Here is a 22,466-nt window from a genome sequence, read left to right on the forward strand (position 1 = left end):
TGTTGAAAGCTGAAAACGAGATGTTCGATGTCAGCGCAAGTAATGCAGAAAAAATGCCGACAGTGAAGCTGCCGAGCAAGAAGCACATGTTACATCCGTGCAATCTCAATATAATCACCCTTGAGCGCTTATTAAAAACTTGTCCGTCGCGCATTTCCTCGAACCACAAACAGACAGGTGTATGTTTTGCGCGCACAATGACACTGTTATGAATACAAAGCGGCGCAAGGAAGTTTCAGCTACATGAAAGTCTCCTCAGTGGACCCAGTGATTCTGTAACATTTATCGCAGCTCGGTTGTGACTACTTTTAGCAGACTGCAGCTATGGCGGACAACTTAGCTGTCTCCTTTACTCGCTTCGACAGGTGAGACGGAAGACGGGTACCTGGCACATCTTGATGCCGACAAAAAGCACCGCAATGAGCAAGGAGAAAGAGCAAGCCGCATGAATTAACGTGCTTTGCCCCCTTCGGGGAAGGCGCAGTAAAGACAGCCGACTGAGCTCACAAAGTGCTCGTAAATGCTCAGCGACCCCAAAAGAAAGGCCACGAACTGGGACCTGCAGTCGTCGGTGTGCTAACACCGCAGCGGAAGATAAATATATTTACTCTCGGCAAGGTTTACACAAAGCTAGTCAAGCAGTCAACGGCAAACTCGCTTGAGCAAGCTTAAAGAAAGGTTTAGACTGAGCGCATTTTTTCCCCTTCTTTCTTCATCGCCAGACAATAGACGGCGCAAATGTTCCACTCTCTTGTGTTCAGCAGGGGCATACTTTCTTTCTTTCAATGTATTCCGCGCTCTATGTCGGGCAACCGAAGGCAAAGGAAGAAGAATCGTGTAATGATGTCAACCTGTCACCATACGCGATGTCATTATCTAAAGCTGTCAACGGCGAACGCGAAATAATTTTACAGAAACTAAACATGCTCAAAAGCAACACCGACATCGCGGATATAGACGTTAGTCCTTAAATTTAGAATGCCAGGCATGCTTAATTCGAAATTGCCTTCGCGCTGTACGCACTGGGCTCTGTTCGTTCGACTCGCAAACACGCGGTGGCTTCGCCTTATTGCCCTTCGGCACTTTGCCGTGCGCGTCAGGCAGGCGCGGCAGGCAATTCATCGCGAGTAGCGCCGCGCAGACCGCCATCATGCGCAATCTCTGTTAGGTTGTTATTTGCGGAGCGTCGCCAAACGTCGAAGATAATGACGGTGTTGGCCGCGCATGCGACTAGCCAACTTCATTCAGAGAAGCTGATTGACAGCGTTTCCTACGGGGACATGAAGGGACGGGGACGATCTATAATTTGACCTGGCAATACATGGCTGCAGCGCCGCCGACTCCAAGGGAAAGAGATCGAGCGGCGAGGAGCAGCAGCACAAAGGATTTTGCACGGTCGAGGCTCGCAGGCAGGGTGCGCCCTCCCTCCCTTCACTGGGACTCGCTGACCAGAAGCGGCGCGATCGAGATACAGTTCGCGCCGCCGTCTGTTCTCGAGGATGTTCGCAGCAACGAGTTCAACTGTTTTGCGATTGCCATCAACGAGCCACTTTGCTCGCCGTCTGGTTCTCACGCGAGAGAGTGCGACATTCGTGTACGGGCGCTCATTTCGTGTCACAAATACGGCCCCGCAGCGACGGTTCAGGCGAAGCGCGTGCTCCGTTGTATACGCGATATAGGGTCTTCAGTGCACCCTTTGTTCGTTGCTTCTATGGCACAGATGTGTGTGGAACGCTTCCGGTCAAGGCCGCCAGATGCCCCGATCGGTTGCACACATCGCCCGCGTTTCGCCAGGTATACGCCACATCGTGCCAGGCTACGCACGACGCGCTGCGTTCTTCCGCTGCTGCCTATTGCCGCCGGGCCTTTTTGGAAGGCAGCGCAGTGTTCCAAAGGGTGCCGGGCGCGCGCGCGCGGCGTCCCAGCGGCAGGCGCGGATGAACGCCTCGGCAGACGGAAAAGTGCGCGCCCGTCCCGCCAATTAGATCCGCCACGAGCGGCACCCTGTGCAGAGGAGCGCGAAATGGCCGCACTGCGACAGTGCGCCGTCCCACGCGCGCCAGCGTGAGAGAATGCCGCGCTTCGGAGCCCGAGACACAACAGGAAGCGTCGTCGTCGCTCGTGGTAGCGCGATTCGGACCCGGCGGCCGAGATCGCTACACGCCGGAAATGCGCCTGGCGCTCTTCCGCCGGCGGCCGCCGTGTGAACGTCGCTTCGGCACTTTCCGAACGCGACAGAAAACAATCTATGCGGAAACGGCATCTGCGTCTGTGTCGTGCGTCCTCGTCGTTGCACCGATCTATCTCATGGTATCATTTCACCTAAAAAGGTAATGTGAAGAACGCTAAACTTGCAGCACCTGCCTCCGCTGGCTTTATACGTATGTTTTGTATCAATAGTGAAATGCTGCGTCAGTGGACAGAATCGTGGTGGCGAAAGAGCGGCCGCGTCGCGAAACGTTACCAAGATCGGTACTATATATGTGGCCATATTCAGATTATTTGGTGCCTCACTTAAATCTGCAATATATCTCTTACAGTCGTGAGCCGCTAACGCCTCAATTTGCACCTCTGTCAAGGTTCAACCTGATCTGAACTGCCCAGCGTCCACACCTCAGAGCTAAACGAGGCACAGATGCATCAGCGTTCCTCAGTCATCAATCGCACTTTCTCGTTTGTTTTCCAAAACGCTTTCTCCAATATTCTCAAGCAAGCGGCTCTCCAAGTCGAAATTGCTGGCTGCCGGCTCGACGAGTGAAGACGATTGTGCTTGTCTCCCTTCTGCCCGTTGTTTCTTCGCATTCCATTTTTACTTTCTGCAAGCGGTGCCTCATGCTCCGTACAAAGGGTCTGTGTGAGGCGGTCGAGTCTTGAGAAGCTCGAGATGGGCCGGTCGTCTGAACAACTGCCGGGCAACGCTGCCCCCCTCATTACGGGCTCCCTTCGAATCGCTGCGTTTTGTTTCTCCCTGCTGACGCTTGCCGCCCTCCTTCTGTCTTGCGCCTCAAAGCGTTTTCTCGAGAGGCCTGCCTTGCGCGCAAAGTGCTCTCCGCACAGAAGTACGAATGACGAACATGCAGTGGCATATGCTTTATTCATGATATCCCCTAACTTTATTTTTATTTTTCAAAAAAAAAAAAAGAAGGCTTGCGGCTACTTTCCGCAAGCAATGGCGGTTCCTTGTTTGGCACCATATGGTACACGAGACGCGCATAAGCTTTATTCTAGCGCGCACGGGAACTGTGAGCTATACTCTCACTTTTTCTTTCGTTTTTTTTTTTCTTTTTGCCCGTTGCGCTGTTTCTCCAGCCCGATCTAAACATTCGGCTTGTTTGTGCGCGCGCTCGCGTTCCCGCAACACGGGCGCAACTGTGTTCCGTGCACGTATACCTGTTTTGTCGCGGTTCGTGGCGACCAGAGCCAGCGCTCGTTAGGCTGGGCGCGCGCGCGGCGATGCGTCCGAGCCGAGAGTAGAAAATGATCCGGGCAGCGGAGCTCGGGCAGAAAGACGCCGTCGTGCCCGGGGCGCGTGGCGGCATTAAGGCACCACGCACGGCCGTCCACGTCCTTCGCCGGGCAGGCTTGATCCGCGCATGACCGCTTAAGGAACGAGGCTCCATTTTGCGCCGCCAAGAGAGTAGCCGCTTCCGTCCGCGGCGGCCCTCATTCTCGGCTGGTTGGACTCTGCTAATTGCTTCCTGCCGGCAAAATTGCCGCCCGCGCCCAAGGAGTCGGCGGCATCGCGCTTCGGCAGCGGGGGAGGACGCGAACATGCAGAGCGCGCTGTCCAGGCCACGCGCGTCTCTGCCGTTCTGTCGCTGACAGGCACGGGTTACGCGGCGGTCGCTCGCGAGGGCTCGTTCGGTGCAGCTGACACGAGCTGCGGCGCCGCCGATCGGGTTACGTACGCCCTGTGGCCGCGAGCCTCCCGCGGTCCGCGCCGGCGGCCCCCTTTGTTCACCTGCGGCACCGCTCGGCTCTGCCCGTCCGACGCGGGTTTCCCGTGTCACTGTTGCGGCGAGCGCGTCCCCCAAACAGGTGCCGCGTTGTGTTTGCGAAACAGTGCAAGTCATAGTGAAGCCGTGAGCTATAGCGATCATTTGCGCCGCAAGACGACGAGAACAAACTGCGAGGTTCGGAGTCGGACCCACCGTGTGAAATTGTCGCTTAAAACCGAGTAATATTTTTCGACGAAAACGCTAAATATCAGCTTCAACCTATCTTTGCGCAGGCTTATTACTTTGTCTCAAACACGGCCTTTTCATCCCACAATATATTAAATTATGGGGTTTTACCTGCCAAAACCACTTTGTGATTATGAGGCACGCCGTAGTGGAGGACTCCGGAAATTTCGACCACCTGGGGTTCTTTAACGTGCACCTAAATCTAAGTACACGGGTGTTTTCGCATTTCGCCCCCATCGAAATGCGGCCCACAATATATCGAGTTTTCGCTGTCATGAATATGCCTGTAATACCAGGCCTTGCAGGTGTATATGTTAAAGAAAATCTAAAAAAACTGTTAGGAATAGAATACAGTATTTTTTGTTGTTGTTTAACTTTTCTTCATATATATTTTGTTCATATTAAGCTATGTGAAGGCAACTAAATCACCGCGAAAGGTTTAAGGCAGACTATCATCAAGCGTCCTCGACGTAACCTTCCATAATTCGGGCCCTAATGGCACGGTGGTTATGCCCCTTAGAAGCTCTGCTTAGATGTATTAGATGTCGCCACCTAATACATCTAAACAGAGATCATATAAAGGTACGCTAAACAGTCGAATATTTGTAATAAAAGTAATTGAAAATTCATCAATCAAGATGCTTCGTTGCTCTTACCTGCGTTTTCAGACAGGGGGTACAAAGGTCGGATCCAAACAAGTAATGAGAAGCCAAGTATCGTTCCAGGACTGTAACTTCCTGTATACTGAGTCCCAGTGGCGCTTGGCTAGGGAAGGTTGGTGTCACAACATTCCCCTAAAATTTGTTATTCCCTGTAAGAGCAACAAGAAACGTGTTACGAGCAGGAAAAAAAAAAAAAAAAGAACCGCGCCGAAATTTAGTCCTGTCCGTGCGGTTGCCACGGATACAGCCGAACTCTCTGTAATTCCAGTCCACGCTTCTTGAAGCCGTGCCGTGCGAGAACACGTGATCGAGCGATTGGCCTCCAGTGTGTATTCCATACTTTCATAACTCTATAGAACTGCATTTTTTTTTTTTAATTCTCACATTCCGGCTCTTTAACGTGAATGTCACGCAGACACAGTTAGTGCAAGTTAGCGATGGTAAGAAAAGTACACACTGCTCATGAAATTGTCTCGGATCATAACGAAATTACGTTTTGAGAAGTCGCTGCTCGCTGCACTGAAATCTGGCGACATTTCTTCCGTTTACCCCCGTAAGTGTGCTCACCCTTGGAGAGAGAGAGAGGCGCAAACGCTGTCAAATGCCCTACCAGACCGGTGCAGCGCTTCGACCGAGAGGGAACGCGACGCCGGTGCTCCCGGCGGCTGGGCGACGCCAGCGCCCACCTCAGCCAAGGCGAGCGGCGGATTTAGGCGCACGCAATCGCCTTTTGTCTTGCGGTGTCGGCCATCTTGAACCGAGCTGGAGAGCCGCCGGGAGATCTGGGGAAGCCGGAGGCCGGGGCTGCGGTCGCGGTCCCCATGGCAACGGATGCGGAACCTCCACCGCGCTCCCCATCCTCCCTCCCGGGCTTCGTAGGCGCGCCGCATAATGGCGCCGCCATTCCGCGTGTGTGGGGGAATTTCGCTGGGCTACCCGGTGCGTCTCTCTCCGGGCTTGAATGGCGCGGGCGCCTTGGCTGCAGCGCCTGCGAGAGCCGCCGTATTTCGCCGGGGACACATTCGAGTCACGCGCCGCGGGGAATTTTCGTCAAAACGCTTGCAGGGGTCGCACTGCATTCTGTATACTGCACAGCATAAGCTACACTGTTAATTAGATTTTCGGAAAACCTCGTGTTCTGACGGGATATCTTTTATGTCTACCAACGTTGCACACATTTTTAAGTACTGAGTATAGCGTCAGCGAGGAATGGGACTTCGTAGCACTGCGCAGCAGCGAAGGCTGGTCAAATTAAACCAGCCGTGGACCAAGGACAGTGCATGTTTTTGTTCATTTTTCCTCGGACGAGATATGCTGTGTGTGGCCCAGCCAGAATGCCCCTATAGCAGTACTGGTAAAAAGGAAATGATAATCAACGACTGTGCTTCTCTGTTGATGTCAAAAATATATTTCGTTGTTCCTGCTTCTGCACGGCTAACAATAAATGTCGCTTTTTCACTGTTTCACAATTTGCCGATCAAATAAGATAGCCTACTGCAGTCGCTGGAATTGCTTTGCTATTTTCAACGAGGAAGTATTTGAGTGCTTGCGTTCATAAAAAAGAAATAAAGAAAAATGACAGCCACATTTCTAGCAACGCTTTTTTTTTGCATTACTATTTAAAGACAAAACTACCGTCTTGCAATATTTTCTGAATAATTTTTTTTCTCACGAGATATTAGTTGATTGCACGAAAACAAATCATTCTAGAGTTATCAAATACACATACGTGTGAAGATTTATCACACAGCTCCTACATGTGCATCATGCATATGATATGCGTAGTATATCCATCTGCGGACAGCCGCAGTGTGCAAGAAAGTGCGTCTAGGACTCCGCCATGTTAACTGTTCAAATTATGCACGGTAAGGAATTCTATAATGCACTGCAGATCTGTCAGCCACTGTGAGAGCTGAGGAAACGAAAGGCAGGGAGAGGGAAAATAAGGAAGAGTCAAACGAGTGGCTGTAAGGACGTATTTCGGCAGTGGGTGTCGTTGTGCTCTATGAATGGATGGGGAAAAGTACCGCACTTCTCGTTTCGCAACAGAGAGTCTAAATTCACCTCCAGATGTAGGAGAGGAGCGTTCGATACGAAGGACCATCTAACCGTTTATGCAGGCAATTTTAATCTCGAGAGCTGACCTTGTCTTGGCCGGCGTGGCGACGGTGAATAGGGGTGGTTGCTGAGCATGACCACTGCAGGTGTAATGTGACCATTCAGCAGCTCATTAGCCTGATGTCAAAGGCGACAGGCGATGGCCGGAGTTTTATAAATGTGCTTCAATAACGCTTGTTTTTAAATATTATTTTGGCTGTACTGTATAGAGCTTTCAATTTTCTGGCCTCATCATGCAGCGGAGATGCGATGGGTCGACTATTCAGGGTGTGACCACACAGTGCGACTCTCAGTTTAACGTGGGGGGCGCGAGAATATAGAGGAGCTGCGGGAAAATCTCACCAATCATGCCAAAACACCGGCACAATAAATGATCTATCTATCTATCTATCTATCTATCTATCTATCTATCTATCTATCTATCTATCTATCTATCTATCTATCTATCTATCTATCTATCTATCTATCTATCTATCTATCTATCTATCTATCTATCTATCTATCTATCTATCTATCTATCTATCTATCTATCTATCTATCTATCGTTAAAACTCGATCTAACGAAAACCCGATTTTACGAAGTTCCCAATCTAACGAGGAAATTTCCATTCCCCGGCAAGTACCCATAGGGTTCAATGTTATCATCAACCCGAAATAACCAAACAAACTTGGCCGAACTCGATTTAACGAAGTTTTTCCTGAAATAAACGAGGAAAAAGAAAAAGGCCGTGATTTCTTTATAATTTTGACACGGGTTCTTCTTCGAGCATGCGCTCTAAAGCTATTGCGACGCGGCGCCCATGCACGCAACGGCCGACTCAACACCGCCTCGGTATATATGGCACCGGTGGTGGTTGCTTTCGTTATTTCATGTTATTTCATGGTGTGTGCGACAGATGGTGGATTAGCGGCAAATACTATGCCGCGCTAGCTTTTGCGTGTCGCTATGTTACAATTTTAGATTTCGAGGGGCCGAAAAAATTATTTCTCGACTTTACGAACTTCCCGATTTAACGAAATAATCCGAGCGTGGTGATCACTTCGTTAAATCGAGTTTCAACTGTATAACAAAAATATATTTTTGCTATTTCAGAAATCACTTTGACATCGACTGCTCACTGACCGATGCTTGAGATAGGCGCATGGACTGAGAATTCAATACCACAGAAAGCCTTAACTCGCGGCTTCCAGACTGCATGCGCGTGCTTTCTGCTTGTCTTTTCACGGCGCCGGTTCGCGCGCGCAATCAGAGGGCGATGATGCAGGCGGCGGCCAAGTTCAGGAAAGGAGAGCTACCTGGGTCCGCCGCGGGCAGAAAGCCGGCTTGCCACCGCATAAGTAACTACCCAAGAGACGGACCACGGGCCCGTCGGGCGACGACGTGGCCCTTAGGGCGGACTCATCTTTAATTCATGCGGCGCGCCAGCGCTATATGGCACCGTCCCACGGTATACCGGCATTCCGCCGGGCACTCTCTCCGCGTTCCCGCGCCGACGGGAGCGCTGGGTGGGGCAAGCCCCGGGGCTGTGCTAATTAAAAGTGGGCCTCGCGGATACGCGGCTCATCTGGTCGCTTTAGCTCCTGCACGCCGAGCGCGGTCGGGCACTGCAACCGCTGATGTGTCGCCGCTTCCGGCAACTTCTGGCTTGTCGGTGGCCATTTATTACAGGTTTTGCGCGCGCACATGCCATATGGTCAGCAGGCAACCGAGACAAGTTCTACGCTCCTTGAATTACATTCAGACAGACGCAGCACTCTCGGGAGCAAGCCTCCGCATGCAGTCGTCAGCATATACAGGGACGTACGCTCCTTGCAGAAATATGCGCATATACAGCAAAAGTTCGAGGGTGTCAGCACACGTGGAAACGCCGCTTCGAGGCTGTGTGCAAGACGGCCGTCTTTTGCGAATCCGCACCCGCAATTTGCCGTGCATGCGACAGCGCCGTCGCGTGGCCGGTACCTGATGCTCAACAATTTCCCAACGAAACACAGCGCGCGCATCCGAGACGCGCTCACGCGTCACTCGCGAAGCCGTTGCGTTGATCGTTTGGCTGCCTCCTATATGCGCAGGTCGTTGTCGGTAGCACTCTTCTGACGGCACAGTATACAGGGCTTCCTTAATTCGCGGCGCAACCACCGAAAGCGAGGTTAATTGTGCTCGCGAGATGCGCGCCGGTGAGAGAGGACCATGCGGGGCCCGGGGGAGGAACGCGTGGCGTGTGATGGATGCCCGTGGCACAGCGGCCGGCGCACCGCGGAATAAGAGACGCGGCTAATGCACTTCTCCACGCTGGCGTGTTGCGGCGTGGCGGTCGAGGCGCGCGGGCCCATGTTGCCTGGCCCAGTTGCGGCAGCAGCCCCTGGGCCCGCAGCGGCCGAGGGAAAACCTCGGCATTCCGCCGCCTCGAGCGAGATGCGCGCGGTTCTCGCCGAAGGTGTGTCCGCTAATCATGGGCTCGGAGGCGGCCGCATCGGTCTGCTCCGCGCGCCGCCGATGACCCTGCGCCCGGCGTGGCCGCAGAAGCAGCAGCAGGGGCCGAGCCAGACGCGTTTTCGCGGATGCGCCACGCGAGCCACCGACGTGTGCATAATATACGCTGTCAGAACGCGATACAACATTTTCTGTGCGAGCTTGTTGCTCCTTCTTATTTGTACGTTTGCTCGCGCGTATTCTCCCTCTTTTGCCTGACGAACGTTTATTAATGGTACCACATTGTATATTTCTGCGCTGTGAGAACTCTTGTATCTCCCTTCTCGGGGAGCCAAGCGGCTGCATCATTTTATCCCTCGTTACAAATAACATACATATAGCAGAGGCGCTTGAGAAACATGCGCATGACTTATCCGCGTGCAATTTGAGTAATTGCAGCAAGACGTTGTAACGAAGAGGCAAGGGCTATTTGCTTATATCCTTATTCGACTTTCATTAATGCTCATCCTCTAAGCACTTGTTCCAGAAGCCAGCGCCACTTTCCTTTCATCATTCTTTTTTTTTTTTGCTTCACACTTGCTTTGCGTATGTTCTCAGTATTCTGCATCATATAAACATACCATCCGCCTTACAGAATTATATAGCCGTGCGCGTGACAAACAGGAACTAAATCTGGCCGTTTTTACTTACACAGCAGCAAGGCCTAATCATCATTTCTCGTTTTACCATTTGAGTATAATGCAATTTCATTTATAAGTGACATACTACGGCTAGTTTGTTTCCCAAAGTGGCCAGCATTTGAGTCACTTTCGTTTATACACTTGAACGTGCCATATAATAGTATGCAGGCATGGCGCTTGCCGTAGTCTCGTGAGCTATTAATAGCTTCGTGGCGGTGCATACAATGCATCCTCTACTGATTATATGTTGTAACCTGAACATACGTCGCCCGTGCTTAGATATATCTAAAGAGTGAGCAAGGGAACCGAAATGGACGTAAACTATGTGCATGTTTGGTTTGCTGCACCTACAGAAAAGGCGAGTGAGCAATCACGAACAATAGTTTGGAGAACACAGGGGCCGCGAAACAACTTTATTTCGCAGATTATAGACATTCAGCCTGAAATCGGGGAGTACAATGCACATGGCGTGTATTCGAATGATTCAGTGCATGTCCCAGTTGAGTCAAAGTGTACTGAGAAAGCCAACTACTGCAGAGGCTCGGCTACATCATCGCCGGCATTTTACAGTTCCTCTTCACTGTATACATGCCCTCAAAGTGTTCACCAAAGAGGCCGCAACACCAGTTGTCAGCCTCAGATACACTCGAATTTAAATCTGGCGCTTCTATTTCAACAAGCCTTCACGGTTCTCAATGATTATCGATATTTTCCTTCAAGTAAACCCTGCCTGTCCGGAGTCTGCATGATTGCGGCAAATTCTGTGTGTGGGAAGCAACTCTCGATCGTATTTGTGCATTGAGCTTCCTCCAAGCATTGCCACAGAAGTATGCATTATTTCGAGTGCAACCAATGCAGGCTTTAAGTTCAGCCGGACAGGAAAAAAAAAATACATCTCGGTACAGGCAGGATACCAACGATGTCCATTTCGGTGTCGTGCAGTGTGCATTTCAGTGACGTGCAGTTGAGGTTAGCCGGTTTTTAGTTTAACGAGATTCTATTTCCAGTTTTTTATCAACATCTGTCCAATGTCTAACACGTTCAGCTGAATATGGCAGGTCCCCTTAGTCTTGTGGCGCCCCGTTCTTTCTTTTTTTTTTCTTTTTTATTGAAATTAATATAAAAGAAATATATTTAGTCACCTCTTAATGGCGACGCGTCTACTCCTTTTCAAATAAGAGTAATACAAGTAAGAAACGTATTGTAAGATAAAAAAGGAACGCCACAAGCACGGAAAATTTAGAGTTACCCCGCAGTAAAAACTGCGCTTTCACGTAAACGACGCCGATCAAAGCCACTTTGAGTATAACGCCATATTCTGGGTTAATAATTTCCCCTTGCGAGCCGCTGAGAAATAATCTACAACTTTGCTTTTCCTCGTGAGAGCTCTTCGTCACACAGCGCTACAGTGAAAAATATAGACTAGTCACGCAAGCTTGTTTGGAGACGGAAACGACAATAACAGCACCTGGACAATTGAAAAGGACAGTGTTTGGCGGCGGCTCCGTTCTGTACACGTAAAGCGATATCTGATCGCAGGTCTTGTATACACATTGTGCAATCACCGAGTATATTCTCTCTATTCTTTTGTTTTGCTGTGGGACTTTATTTCGAGGCCACGCAGCAGGTTGGAGCGCTCAAACACTGTTGTCGGAATCAAACGGCGTCGTCATGCAACGTACGTGTGAGTGAGGGATGCTATTGCGCATCTGCCTTCCTTTTTCAAGTGTGTTGGAGCTATAGGAGCTAAGCGTTTGCCACTGTGCGTGCCCGGTAGCTTGAAGCGCACAAATTCAGGCCCTGACGAAAGCTGCTACGGTGTTTCAGCAGTCAGATCCGTATCTTAAACGGCTCACGACTGGGAAATGAATATGGAAAACCCTTATGACACAACGAGCCCCCGGAATGCCGTGTGCGCTCGTTTCACCTCCGCTGTCATGCGAGCAGGCTCTTCGAAGCCATCGTCAGGGTAGAGAAAATGAGGCGATTCTCAGGCAAAAGCGGGCAGCGATAACATCAGAATTTATGCTTTGTTTGCCAAACTGTGCAGTTTTACGCGAGTCTTACGAGCTCCCGCGAAAAGCGCCGCATTTGGGGAAAAAGAAAGAAAGGAAATTGACTGGGCCTATTTATGTGATTGACCGTGGGTAAACGAGCTCCGAGTCGCCTGCGGGCCCTGTCAATCAAGCTGCCGGCCATGCAAGGAGAAGGCGCGCCGCAACACCCAAGACCACCCTGCCCTCTCGGGTGGCGTCGTAAGAAGGCTCAGACAGCTGGCTCCAGTTCACGCATGTGCACAACGGTTCAGCAGGAAGTCGGCGACTCGCTTCGTCGGAAAAGGCACAGAACGGCCCCGTCGAGACAGCAGTGTATAACGTGTACCGACCGTGTGGCGTGGCGCAGCTCGACAGGCGGACGCGACGTTTGGACGAGCCGAGCGGCGCGCGCGCAGAGCTCTTTGTTCCCGGCGCTGCTGCTCCTTCGAGGAGTGTGTCGCATTCGATGGGCCAGCGGGATGATTGACTGCCGGGCAGGCAGCGGCGCACAATGCCCTTTTGGCGCCGTGTTACGAGGACCGGCACGGAAATTACGAGGGACGCGCGCTCTCGCGGGCCGGGTTCGACTCGCTCCTTTGTTCTCGGCGCGAGTAGGGCGCAGCAAAAAAGGGCCGAGCGGAAAAAGGGGGCCGTTTCCCAGCCGTGTGGCACCCAGCGAGGAGAGGCCCTCAATGGATTAGTCACGGTGCGTATCGCGAGCTCGTTTGTTACTTTGTGCGCGCCGCGGCGCGGTCCTCCCCGCGCCGACTCTTAGTCCAATGGGATTTGGCTCAGCCGCGCTCCCCGCATCGCGGCGACGGTCCAATGAGCGCCGGCCGGAGGAGGGCTCCGGCTCCGACCGCGGCTCAACATGGCCGCGCCTATCGATCGTCTTCACGGCGTTGCCATGGCGGCGTCCCGCAGGCGACGTCCTGTCCAGCGGCATGCGCTGCACCGCGCCAACACGACCTCACCCCAGCCGCTAAAGAAAGAAGGAAAACGAGTAGCGATATCACCAGCCAGATTCCTTTCTTTTTTTTCTCCAAAGGTGCTATCGCATCTAAATCGCTCTGTGTCCTTTCTTGTATTTGTCTTTACGAGCAACTAGATTGATATTTTTTTTCTTCTACCGTAATCAAACAGGCTAGTTGAATAAATGCTAAGAAAAGTACAGAAAACGTCGATGCTAATTTTCTGCAGGGCCTGGTCCTGTTTCATCTCTAATATTCTTCGTGCCCTTGTTTTATTAGCGCTGGGTCTTTAGCGAGCGATGAACCAACTGGCCTGTTGCAAGATTCTCCTGCTACATTTAAGTCGCTTATTGATCGGCGTTGAGGGGCACGGGCGATAAAACCTTGCAAGCAACGCTGAAGCGCCTTTCATGTAGCGCATACACGCTGCACGGTGACGCAAGTAAGCGTGTAGCTCTTCATCGCGTCACCGCACTTCTCGCTCTTCTTTTTTTCAGGCGAAAAGCAAATCGCTATTTTTTCCCAATATGAAAATGCTTGTTTCGACACTGCGTGCTCGATGCGTCTCTGTACGACCGATGTCGCACACCTGCATCATTAAGGCTCAACTTATCGCCCAGAATACGGTTTCATTGGATATCTCAAAAGCAAACCAAATAATCGCACCTGTTTCTTTCGCGCGTTTGCATGTCTTAACATACCGGTTAAGAGATACTTTTAATTAGAACTAGCTGTAATGCTTTTGTAAAACTATTTGCATTTTATGCGACACCTTTTCTAGGAGGGGAATTAAATGTAATCATCGTTCCGGAGAATTTCTTTTGGGTTCCTTTGTGCCTTCCAGCTTCTATCATTTTTATTGTAATGACGATTGATTTTACCATACGAGTCGTTTCCACACTGCGACATTAAAGAAGTTATTCTCTGAGTGAGTGCTGGTCATTGTAAATAAATTAGATAAATTCTGCTTTCTGGCTGAAACTATACTATGCATTCGTATACCTATATACCACGAGGTGAAAATTAAAGAGTGCAGAAAATATCAGCGCCCGGCTTCGCCAACTGCAACGAACCGGAGTTGCACGCACTTACTACAAGTTTTATATTTAGTCATCTTTATTTGTTTCACATATACCCTCGCAAAGCAGTATACATTTAAAAAGGGGAGTGGCAAGGAAAAGATCACAACTATAGACTTCAGGTCTACAGAGCAAAATAATAGCAAATCAGACATGTAGACTTCAATAATCGAAATCTAGAATGTAGGAAAAGAGCAACTCGTTATTTATTCGATGGCTACAGACTTCAGAGTTGAACAAGTTAACGTAACAAACAATGGCGGCGGAGCAGCGATGGTGGTTTTATAACCGTTTTAGGTTGAAATGAAAATGTGGGAAAGTTTTCTTAGCGTTACAGGACCAATCATATGCGTGTGAGTGATCTAAATGTGATGGAAAATAAGAGGCGGGGAGAGGGGTTTATAGCATAGGCTGTCATGATGATTTTATGAAACAAAGAAGTGTAGTTTTGCGACTCGAGGTTACTGATGGTAAACTTACAGTATACGTACAGTTTTTTATTGTAGACACACAGGCAGATCTTGAGCAGTTGAAATAGAAAAAAATTGCCGAGTTATTTTGTAATACTACGATTTGGTTAACTATAGTGTACCAACTTCATGGTCCCAAATCTAGAAAACACATTGTAAATAAGAACTCACGCGGATTTTTGAAGGAAATTAACTTAACAGAGGCCGGGGCAGGATACAAACTGCGATGTATATATATATATATATATATATATATATAGCCGAGCGTGCAACTGGCGTTGCTTGCAATGAAGTCTATGCATCTTCCAATTGAGATAACGGGTGATGTAAATACCGAAATATTGATGTGCTGATTCGAGCACGACGTCGTGATAAGGTTCTTAGTTGGCAAGACATGTAAATGCCGGGCGATGCGCGTGGACGCTGATGGATCTTGCACGCGACGCACTTGCCAGACCTTTACGGCACGTATGGGCTCAGTTTTGGTAACATGACCAGAGCCACGTGTCAAAGGGAGAACAGCCACGAACTCTCTCATCTAACTTACCACAACAGTGTGCGGTAGCATTTCACGTGTATTGTATCTAAACACTTGCAATCTTTTAAAAATAATTTGCGCTAGCGTCGACTGCATGGCATGTCAGCGGCCTTGCAATAACGGCGAGAGACGGCGGGATCGGCGGCAGTATATGGCAGGCGCGCAAGGCGATTGACAGTTCGAATGTGCATGCGCGGTTCGCATCAGGAGTGCCCCGCAAAAATTACAAGCGTGTATGTTTCGCAAACAGATGGCATTTTCTTGTTGAATTCCGTAAAATTATTAGTGCTGTGCTTTGTACTGTCAAGTATTGCAGCGTTTGCAATCGCGCAGTCCTTGTTTGAGGCGTATACTCGCAAGGACACTACCGTGTTTATGTCTGAAAATGCGCCGAGTGGTAGCAAACAGTCACTTGAGCGCTGACGCGTTGTTCGCTTTAATCCCGTCTCACTCGGACCTGGGAATGTGAATCGAATTCAAGTCACAGTAAACATGTTTTACCAGTTGCTGATTGGTGGCATCTGTAGGCTGGTCGCTCGTGAGGGCCAATTGACTGCATATAAAACAACCGCGTTCGCTGACCGTTCAACGTTGCATGGATTTAGTGAAATAGAGGACAGAAAGATGACGGAGGGGACGCTCAAAATACTTTCGTATACAATATACAATTCTATTATTACAAAAAAAAAAAAGAGGTAGGGGGGGCGTGTAGGAATACTCAATATTTCTAATGTATCTTGTTTGTTATTCACTTGCTATCGACAATTTGGTATCCAATTTTTTGGAATATGGACTTAAAGTTGAAAGTGCGTGGGATAACGATTTCGTGCTCCAGGAACCAATCGTTCCTGCCCAGCGAGCAGCCCGGTCACTGACTGAGCATGCGGAGAACAGTTATCTTGTTCGTTCTCGCCTTCTTTCTCTTTTATTTTTTGCAGGTTCGCTTTTAATCACCCAATCATGCCTCGATTTCTGGATGCCTACGCGCTAACTATATCGGCTTATGCGTGGAAAGTTAATCCTCTCTTCTTGTTGGAGCTGCCCGTTTACATTACATGATGAGTTGAGTTCCGCAGTCTCGAACGAAACAGTCGAACTCATTCGTCTTCGGTTTCACATCAACAACAATTTTTTAAATACTTTATATGCTCATTAGAAACTTTCGCTTGCATATATACTATAGTTGTCTACAGATATTGACATTATAACAGTAGCTATGAAGTCAACTTCAAGGTAACGAGGGACTCAACCAGCCGGATTTCGAGCTGCAGTGGAGCGTCATTGCGAGCTTTGCAGTGCATATAAATTTGCTTTAACCAATTGTGCCATGCCCCTTCCCCACTCCTCCAGCTTTCTCGTTACAATTATGTCGCCGTGACACGATTCGAAATTCGCACTACCTTCTAACGGTGATAGGCAAGGAGAAAACCAGGAAAGGAGGACGTGGTATACTGGGAGTAGCGGTGGCATTTCCACGCTATTCGAACCGACTGTAGGCGCCAACCAACGCGTAGTTGTGATCAAATAGATTGGTTGGACATTTCGCCGGGCCAGCATAAGCTAACCTACAGCGGTCATGTAATAGGTGTCTACCATTCCTCGACCCCTTTTATGAAACTTATGCCCACATGATTTAAGCCTTAACACCCAAATATGCCGCCTGACCAAACCGAAACTTAGAGATAGCAATAGACAGTGGTTAGTGGTTACGTCCCAGGTCCGACAAAAAGCAAGTTCTGCTCCGTACATGCAGTGATAAAAAAACAAAAGAAACTCTTTATTTAAAAAGTTTTTAAAAACCGTCTGTACGGAGAAGAACTTGCTTTTTCTTTTCTTTCACAAGCGCTCAAGGAGAACGAGAGCATTAGGCAACGAAAGCAATTGTTTTCAGTGTATGCCGTGCTCTATGCTTTCTTCGCTATAGATCCCAGCGACGTCCGCGCCATCGTGCAGATTCTCAGTCGGAAAGGCAGCACTTCTATACAGTCGGCGATCCCTGGGAGTACGTAAGCGTACGGGAGTGTAGCGATGCAGTAGCAAGGTCGAGCTAGCTCTAGGACATCAACTCCGAACAAAGGGAAACAAGACAGGCCCTTGTCTCTCCCTCTCAATTTTTTTGTCTTTTCGGAACATTCTTCGTCGTTTGGGCAACAAGCGTGAGCCAAGTGCTGTTTAAGTCCAACAAACTCGAGGGTGCAGCGGACGCTAAGAGCTTTTGCCTCGCAAAGGGCGTCCGTGGAGAAAATAGAAGCCGAAGGCGAGACGCGATGCTGGCCATTGTTCTCGGCGCCCGTTGCTCTCTGCTACCGTTTCGCAGTAGCAGCAAGCACGCACTGTCCGAGAGGAGAGCAGTTTACATCGCGTGGGAGGACGCCAGGGCATCAAACTGCGGAAATGGCTCGTTGGCGCAGCGCCGGACGCTGCGCCGCCCATCGCTCTCCCCAACGTCGCTGTGATCGCGGCCTCCGCACACGTCGCCCCTTCGACAATGGGCAACGCGCGCGCGCACACACAGATCGCCGCCGCGCAGGCGTCATTTCCGGTGAATGGCCGCCGCTCTCTATTCTCCGCGCTTTCCACGACTCCCAAAGAGGACGCGCTCTTCTTGTCTCGGCAGCGCGCGCGAGGAAACCGCGTAAATTGCCGCCTGGGCCCGGGCCCCGCAGAAGACGCTTGGCCGGCAGCCATCATTCATCAACGTGGGTCCGCCCGCCACCGGCGCGAGCGTGCCCGGGGTGTGTCCCGAGGCCAGTTCTAATTTCCAGCGAACTCGTATTCCGTAGAAAGGCATCGGCCCGGCGATTGATTTATGGGCGCCGCGGACCGGCGCGCCTCCAGTTTGCGGCCGCGTGGACAGTGGACGAGCTCTGCCCACCGCGCCTCGCTCGAACACGCGCGGCCAATGCAAGCGGCCGGCACCGCCCCCTTCCCGAGTCAGTTTCACGCCGAACGAGGCTCGGGACTCGCGTTTCGGCTTCCCTGAGCCTCCAGAACTCAACGTGCGGCTCTGCTTTTTTTTTTTCTCTCGCGCAGGTGCATATCAAGTCGAGCTTCATCATGAACGGAGTCTGCGTCCGGTACCGAGGATGGATCGACCTCGACCGCCTTGACGGTGTTGGCTGCCTCGAGTACGACGAAGAGCGAGGACGGGTAAGCGGCGCGCCTCAATGTCGCTCGTATACACGAGCCCGTACAGTGAAGACATGCACAAACAGCCAGTCCTTTATGCTGGCCGAATTTTCATTCGTGATTCCCAATGAATGGCGAAGGAAGTATGGCATGACGGGGTTTCTTCAGCATTAGTTGCCTCTGGTCATCAGGAAATATCAGCAAATGTTGCACCTGAAACTGATATTGCTCTTCTTCAGAACAGTTACCTGAAGTCGTACATTCGGAAACCTAGAGGCTAGACAACCGGACCGTGCTTTCTCTTTGCTTACCTTTACTGTCAAGCCAACGGTACACAGAAAATATGGCAGAAGCCCTGGCGTTTTTCTGCTGCTTTAAATGACTGGGAATCGATTTCTTATTACATGAAAATACGTAAACAGAGGTGTCGCTTTGCTACCCGCAATACACGTGGTACACAAAGCGCGCACATCACATGCAGGTTAAACTTCGCCGATCGAAAAAAATAATCGACAGAAATATTAAAGTAGCTGCGTAGCGGTTCCGCACTGGCCTCATAACTGTGTAGGCTTTGTCGCTCACCACAAGATTACTGTTCATTATAAAACGACGACTATTATTACAGCTCCCGTGAGAAACCTCAAATACCGCGTAATAGCGAAGTGTTTACCCGATGCCGGCTGCCAGCGAGAGGGAAAGAGAGAAAAAGAAAGTCACACCCCCTTCTCCAATTTTCATCACTTCTGCGGCCGCGTTGTTTCGTTGCTCGCCCCCCGGGAGCGCCCTCACCCGATCGCTCCCTCATCGCCGTGCTCGCCAAGGACGGCACTCGGTCGACGCAAGAAGTTTCCGTTCGTGTTCCACCGATTCCACCAACTTTCGCCGTTCCCGCGTGCCCGTAATTCTGGGCCTCGAGCGGCGCCCTCGCACCCCATTCATTAATTAACGGACGGCCCTAAAAGCCGACCCGGAATAACAGTCTGCGCCGATGGTGCTGCTCGCGGGCTGCAGCGCGCGTCGGCGGCGGCGTCTGGCCTGCGCGCTGTGTTGCCGGAGGAGAGCGCGCGGGCGGCCGACTCCCGCGCTAATTGTTACCTCTGCACACGCGGCCATGACGAAGCGGCGAGATTGTTTCGACCGGGGCGGAACGGGGCCGCCAAGCCGGGGCTCTCCGCCCAGCGGCTGATGGAGCTACGGGACACCTGACCGCGCGGCAGCGGCGGATCGCATTCCGGCCTCGGGCCCGCACAGTGCTGGAGCGCGCGCACGAGCGGTGACCCCCTGGCGAAGACATGCGCGGAAGGCGAACTTCGGGGAGGCGGGAGAGCTGGCTATTCCACGAAACCCTGTACATACACGCGCGGGCAGTATGTAAGGCGGCCATTGTGTTCGGCATGATCGCGTTCCCAGCATTTTACGGTCCTCTACAATGCCGGCAGGGTAGACGTAAGGGCTCACCTGCAGTGCAAGAGTAAAAAAATAATAATAAAGGAACAAGAAAAAAGAAAATAAGAACGAGAGCGGAGAGAGAGAGAGGGAAAGAAAGAAGATGAAGCCATATATTCTCTTTACTCTAATGATGAATTAAACACTCAGCCGAATGTTCATGCGTTGGTTAATGTTAGAACTAATCCTTTCCCACCATAGTTATTCACTCAGCTTCACCAACGACAGCTTGTACAAGCTGTCGTTGGTTTTCGCATACGCTATGATAGGATGACAACAACACATGCATGCCTCTTTTCTACTTAGTCAAGTTCTTTGCCATTATTGGGCTCGTAGTAGATGTACACATCACCAAACGTTATGCCCACACACAGGGCATACCCACTTCAAGGTCGGGGGCTGCGTAACGATCGTGTCGTAGAGCGTCTGAAGGATTAAGTCACGACGCTTTTTATCTTCCCCGTTGAAGAAGAGTCCTATGGTATTTGGTCGCCGTGAACATGTTTATTCCTTGCTTATAAAAGACATGCTGTCCGGTTTGTCTATAGCCGAATTTCGACTTTGGGCTGTCCAGTTGAACTAGTCAAATTTAATAACATTCCGTTACTTGAGTTACGCAGAAGAAAATTACGGCTGGAAGTTAATTCCCAACTACGTGGTAACAAACTATATCTAGACCCGTCACATTAAACGCCACTAATGACGAGGCACACTCGGCACAACCGTCAAAACGCTCTATAATCCCCTACTTTGTCCGAACTAACTTATTTAAATACTCTTTTTCTTTTTTCCCACGCACCATCGCTGATTGGAACTGCTTAGGTAAATCACTGCATCACATCACTCAGTGACGATTGCATTTGCAATTTTAACGATTTTGTACTCGCATGTTTTCTGTATTGTTCCTTTGAATCTCTGCCCTCGATGTGGATCTCGAGTCAGCAGTATGTGTATTAAGTAAACAAATAAGTACACCGCTAACGACTGGCGTATCCTGGCGACTCCGTAGGTGGTGCGGCGCTCGGACCACTGGCGAAGCGCGACGAGGAAAAGAAATTGAATAAAAAATGAAAATAATTGAATAGAATCGTTAAGTTATTCAGACATAGGTCCGCTCTTGTCACGAAGGTTTGCAGGCATTCATGGGACTTTGTGGTTAGTTTCGGAGTGCATGTGGGGGGTGTTCGTATTTCCGTGCGATCACTGTGAATATCCAATTTCTCACGAAACGCCTGGAGTAGTACGCCAGGCGCAGGCTAGTGTCTAGAGTTTCTAATTAAAGCCAGCGTGTCTCTCTTTCTCAGAGACGACAAAACGCCGCGGCTTCGTCTCGCATAATGCAAACGTTCTGCAAGATTATTCGCGCCAGGTAGTGCACCGTTCGCTGCAGCGAGCACGCCCCGAGCTGTCGCGCTTCCGATCGACGTCGGCCGGCGAGGCGAACGGTAGCGTCCCCGCCGGAGGCCGCGTGGGAATGGCCCGCTGCGACGGGCGCGGCCGGCCATCGCAGCGAGCCACAGGTGCCCGGTTCTAATTACAGTCGGGCCAGCAGCCGCGGAGGGAACGCCGGCCACTGCGGGCGCGCTGCTGGTGTCGCGACTCTCTTTGCGGCCAAACCCTTGCGCAAGCGGCACGTCTTAATTGCAGGTTGCCGCCGCGAACGCGGTGCGCCTCGCCCGCCGCGGCAGCCAAGATCAGCGCGCACTTTTCCCATGCCAGCCGGCTAGCGGCGGTGGCCGCTTAGCAACTGCCGTCCACTGATGAACACGTCCGTCAGCGGCCGGCCGCGCCAGACGGGCCTGCCCGCCGTCTGCGGGCAGTACGAGAGAGGCGGTGTGCTCGTCAGGTGTCCAGCGTTTGGTCACGATCGAATCGGCATAAGTAAATGAGCGTCGCACAACCACGATCGCGATGTTCAGGGTGAAGAAAGTGCGCAAACGTGACAAACGCAAGTATATATAGCTTGTCACAGACAACAGTCGTCACATACGCGAGAAGATACATAGAGTCGTTGATGTCCCAGGCCGTTTGTTAAATTTGTCAGTCAACTTTTATGTCGCGGAAGTGCAACCAAAGTGACGTAACGGTGGCTGCAGAAGCCCCCACTTCCATCAGATCTTTAGACTGAATACGCGCCTTCCACAGCGAATATCAGCCACCTCTGGCTAGCATGAAATTGAGGCTCAAGCTCTTCACGCCGTTTACTAATTTCCCAGCATACTTGCGTGCTGATGTGACGTTGTCCACTACGTGAAGCAAACAGATATTCAAGCTTCCCTGTTTAAGTTTCTGTGTTTTATTTCTTATTTGATGTATAGAACATTTTGTGCCGCCATAAAGGTCTTGGTACTTGAATTGATAGAAATAATGTCCAATGTGTCTACCTACATAACTACGCTTTAATCAGCTGCTAAGTCAAAGATAACAAGGACATTATTGCTCACCAGGAGCGTACTAATTGTAGACAGGCTTGATACTAACACGACTTTTGTGCTTTCTATTTCAGTTGGAAGACGCCGTGCTCCGAGACCAGATCGAATGCTACAACCAAAGGTTGCGAGACTTTGAGGAGAAACAGAGGGCATTCCGAGCGCGACACGAACGGCAGGCGGAAGCAGAACTCGAGGTAGGCTCTGCTGATCAATTGCGTGAGAGAACGTGAGGTCTTTAAACGCGATGTTGAAACCTGAGTTTAAACTTAGCTGTATACGAAGCGAGGAAA

General features: G+C 50.6%; 1 protein-coding gene across 1 annotated transcript in view; it reads left to right on the forward strand.

Annotated features, from left to right (window-relative positions):
* LOC126544238 (protein big brother-like) overlaps window positions 1–22,466 on the forward strand; it is a 54,483-nt gene that overhangs the window by 20,374 nt on the left and 11,643 nt on the right. The window contains exons 4-5 of the mRNA XM_050191465.3: window positions 18,203–18,319; window positions 22,251–22,370. Of these exons, the coding sequence (XP_050047422.1) occupies window positions 18,203–18,319; window positions 22,251–22,370 (237 nt within the window). The remainder of the gene's footprint in view (window positions 1–18,202; window positions 18,320–22,250; window positions 22,371–22,466) is intronic.

The sequence above is a fragment of the Dermacentor andersoni genome, chromosome 1 (genome assembly GCF_023375885.2).
Source record: "Dermacentor andersoni chromosome 1, qqDerAnde1_hic_scaffold, whole genome shotgun sequence".
Lineage (NCBI taxonomy): Eukaryota > Metazoa > Arthropoda > Arachnida > Ixodida > Ixodidae > Dermacentor > Dermacentor andersoni.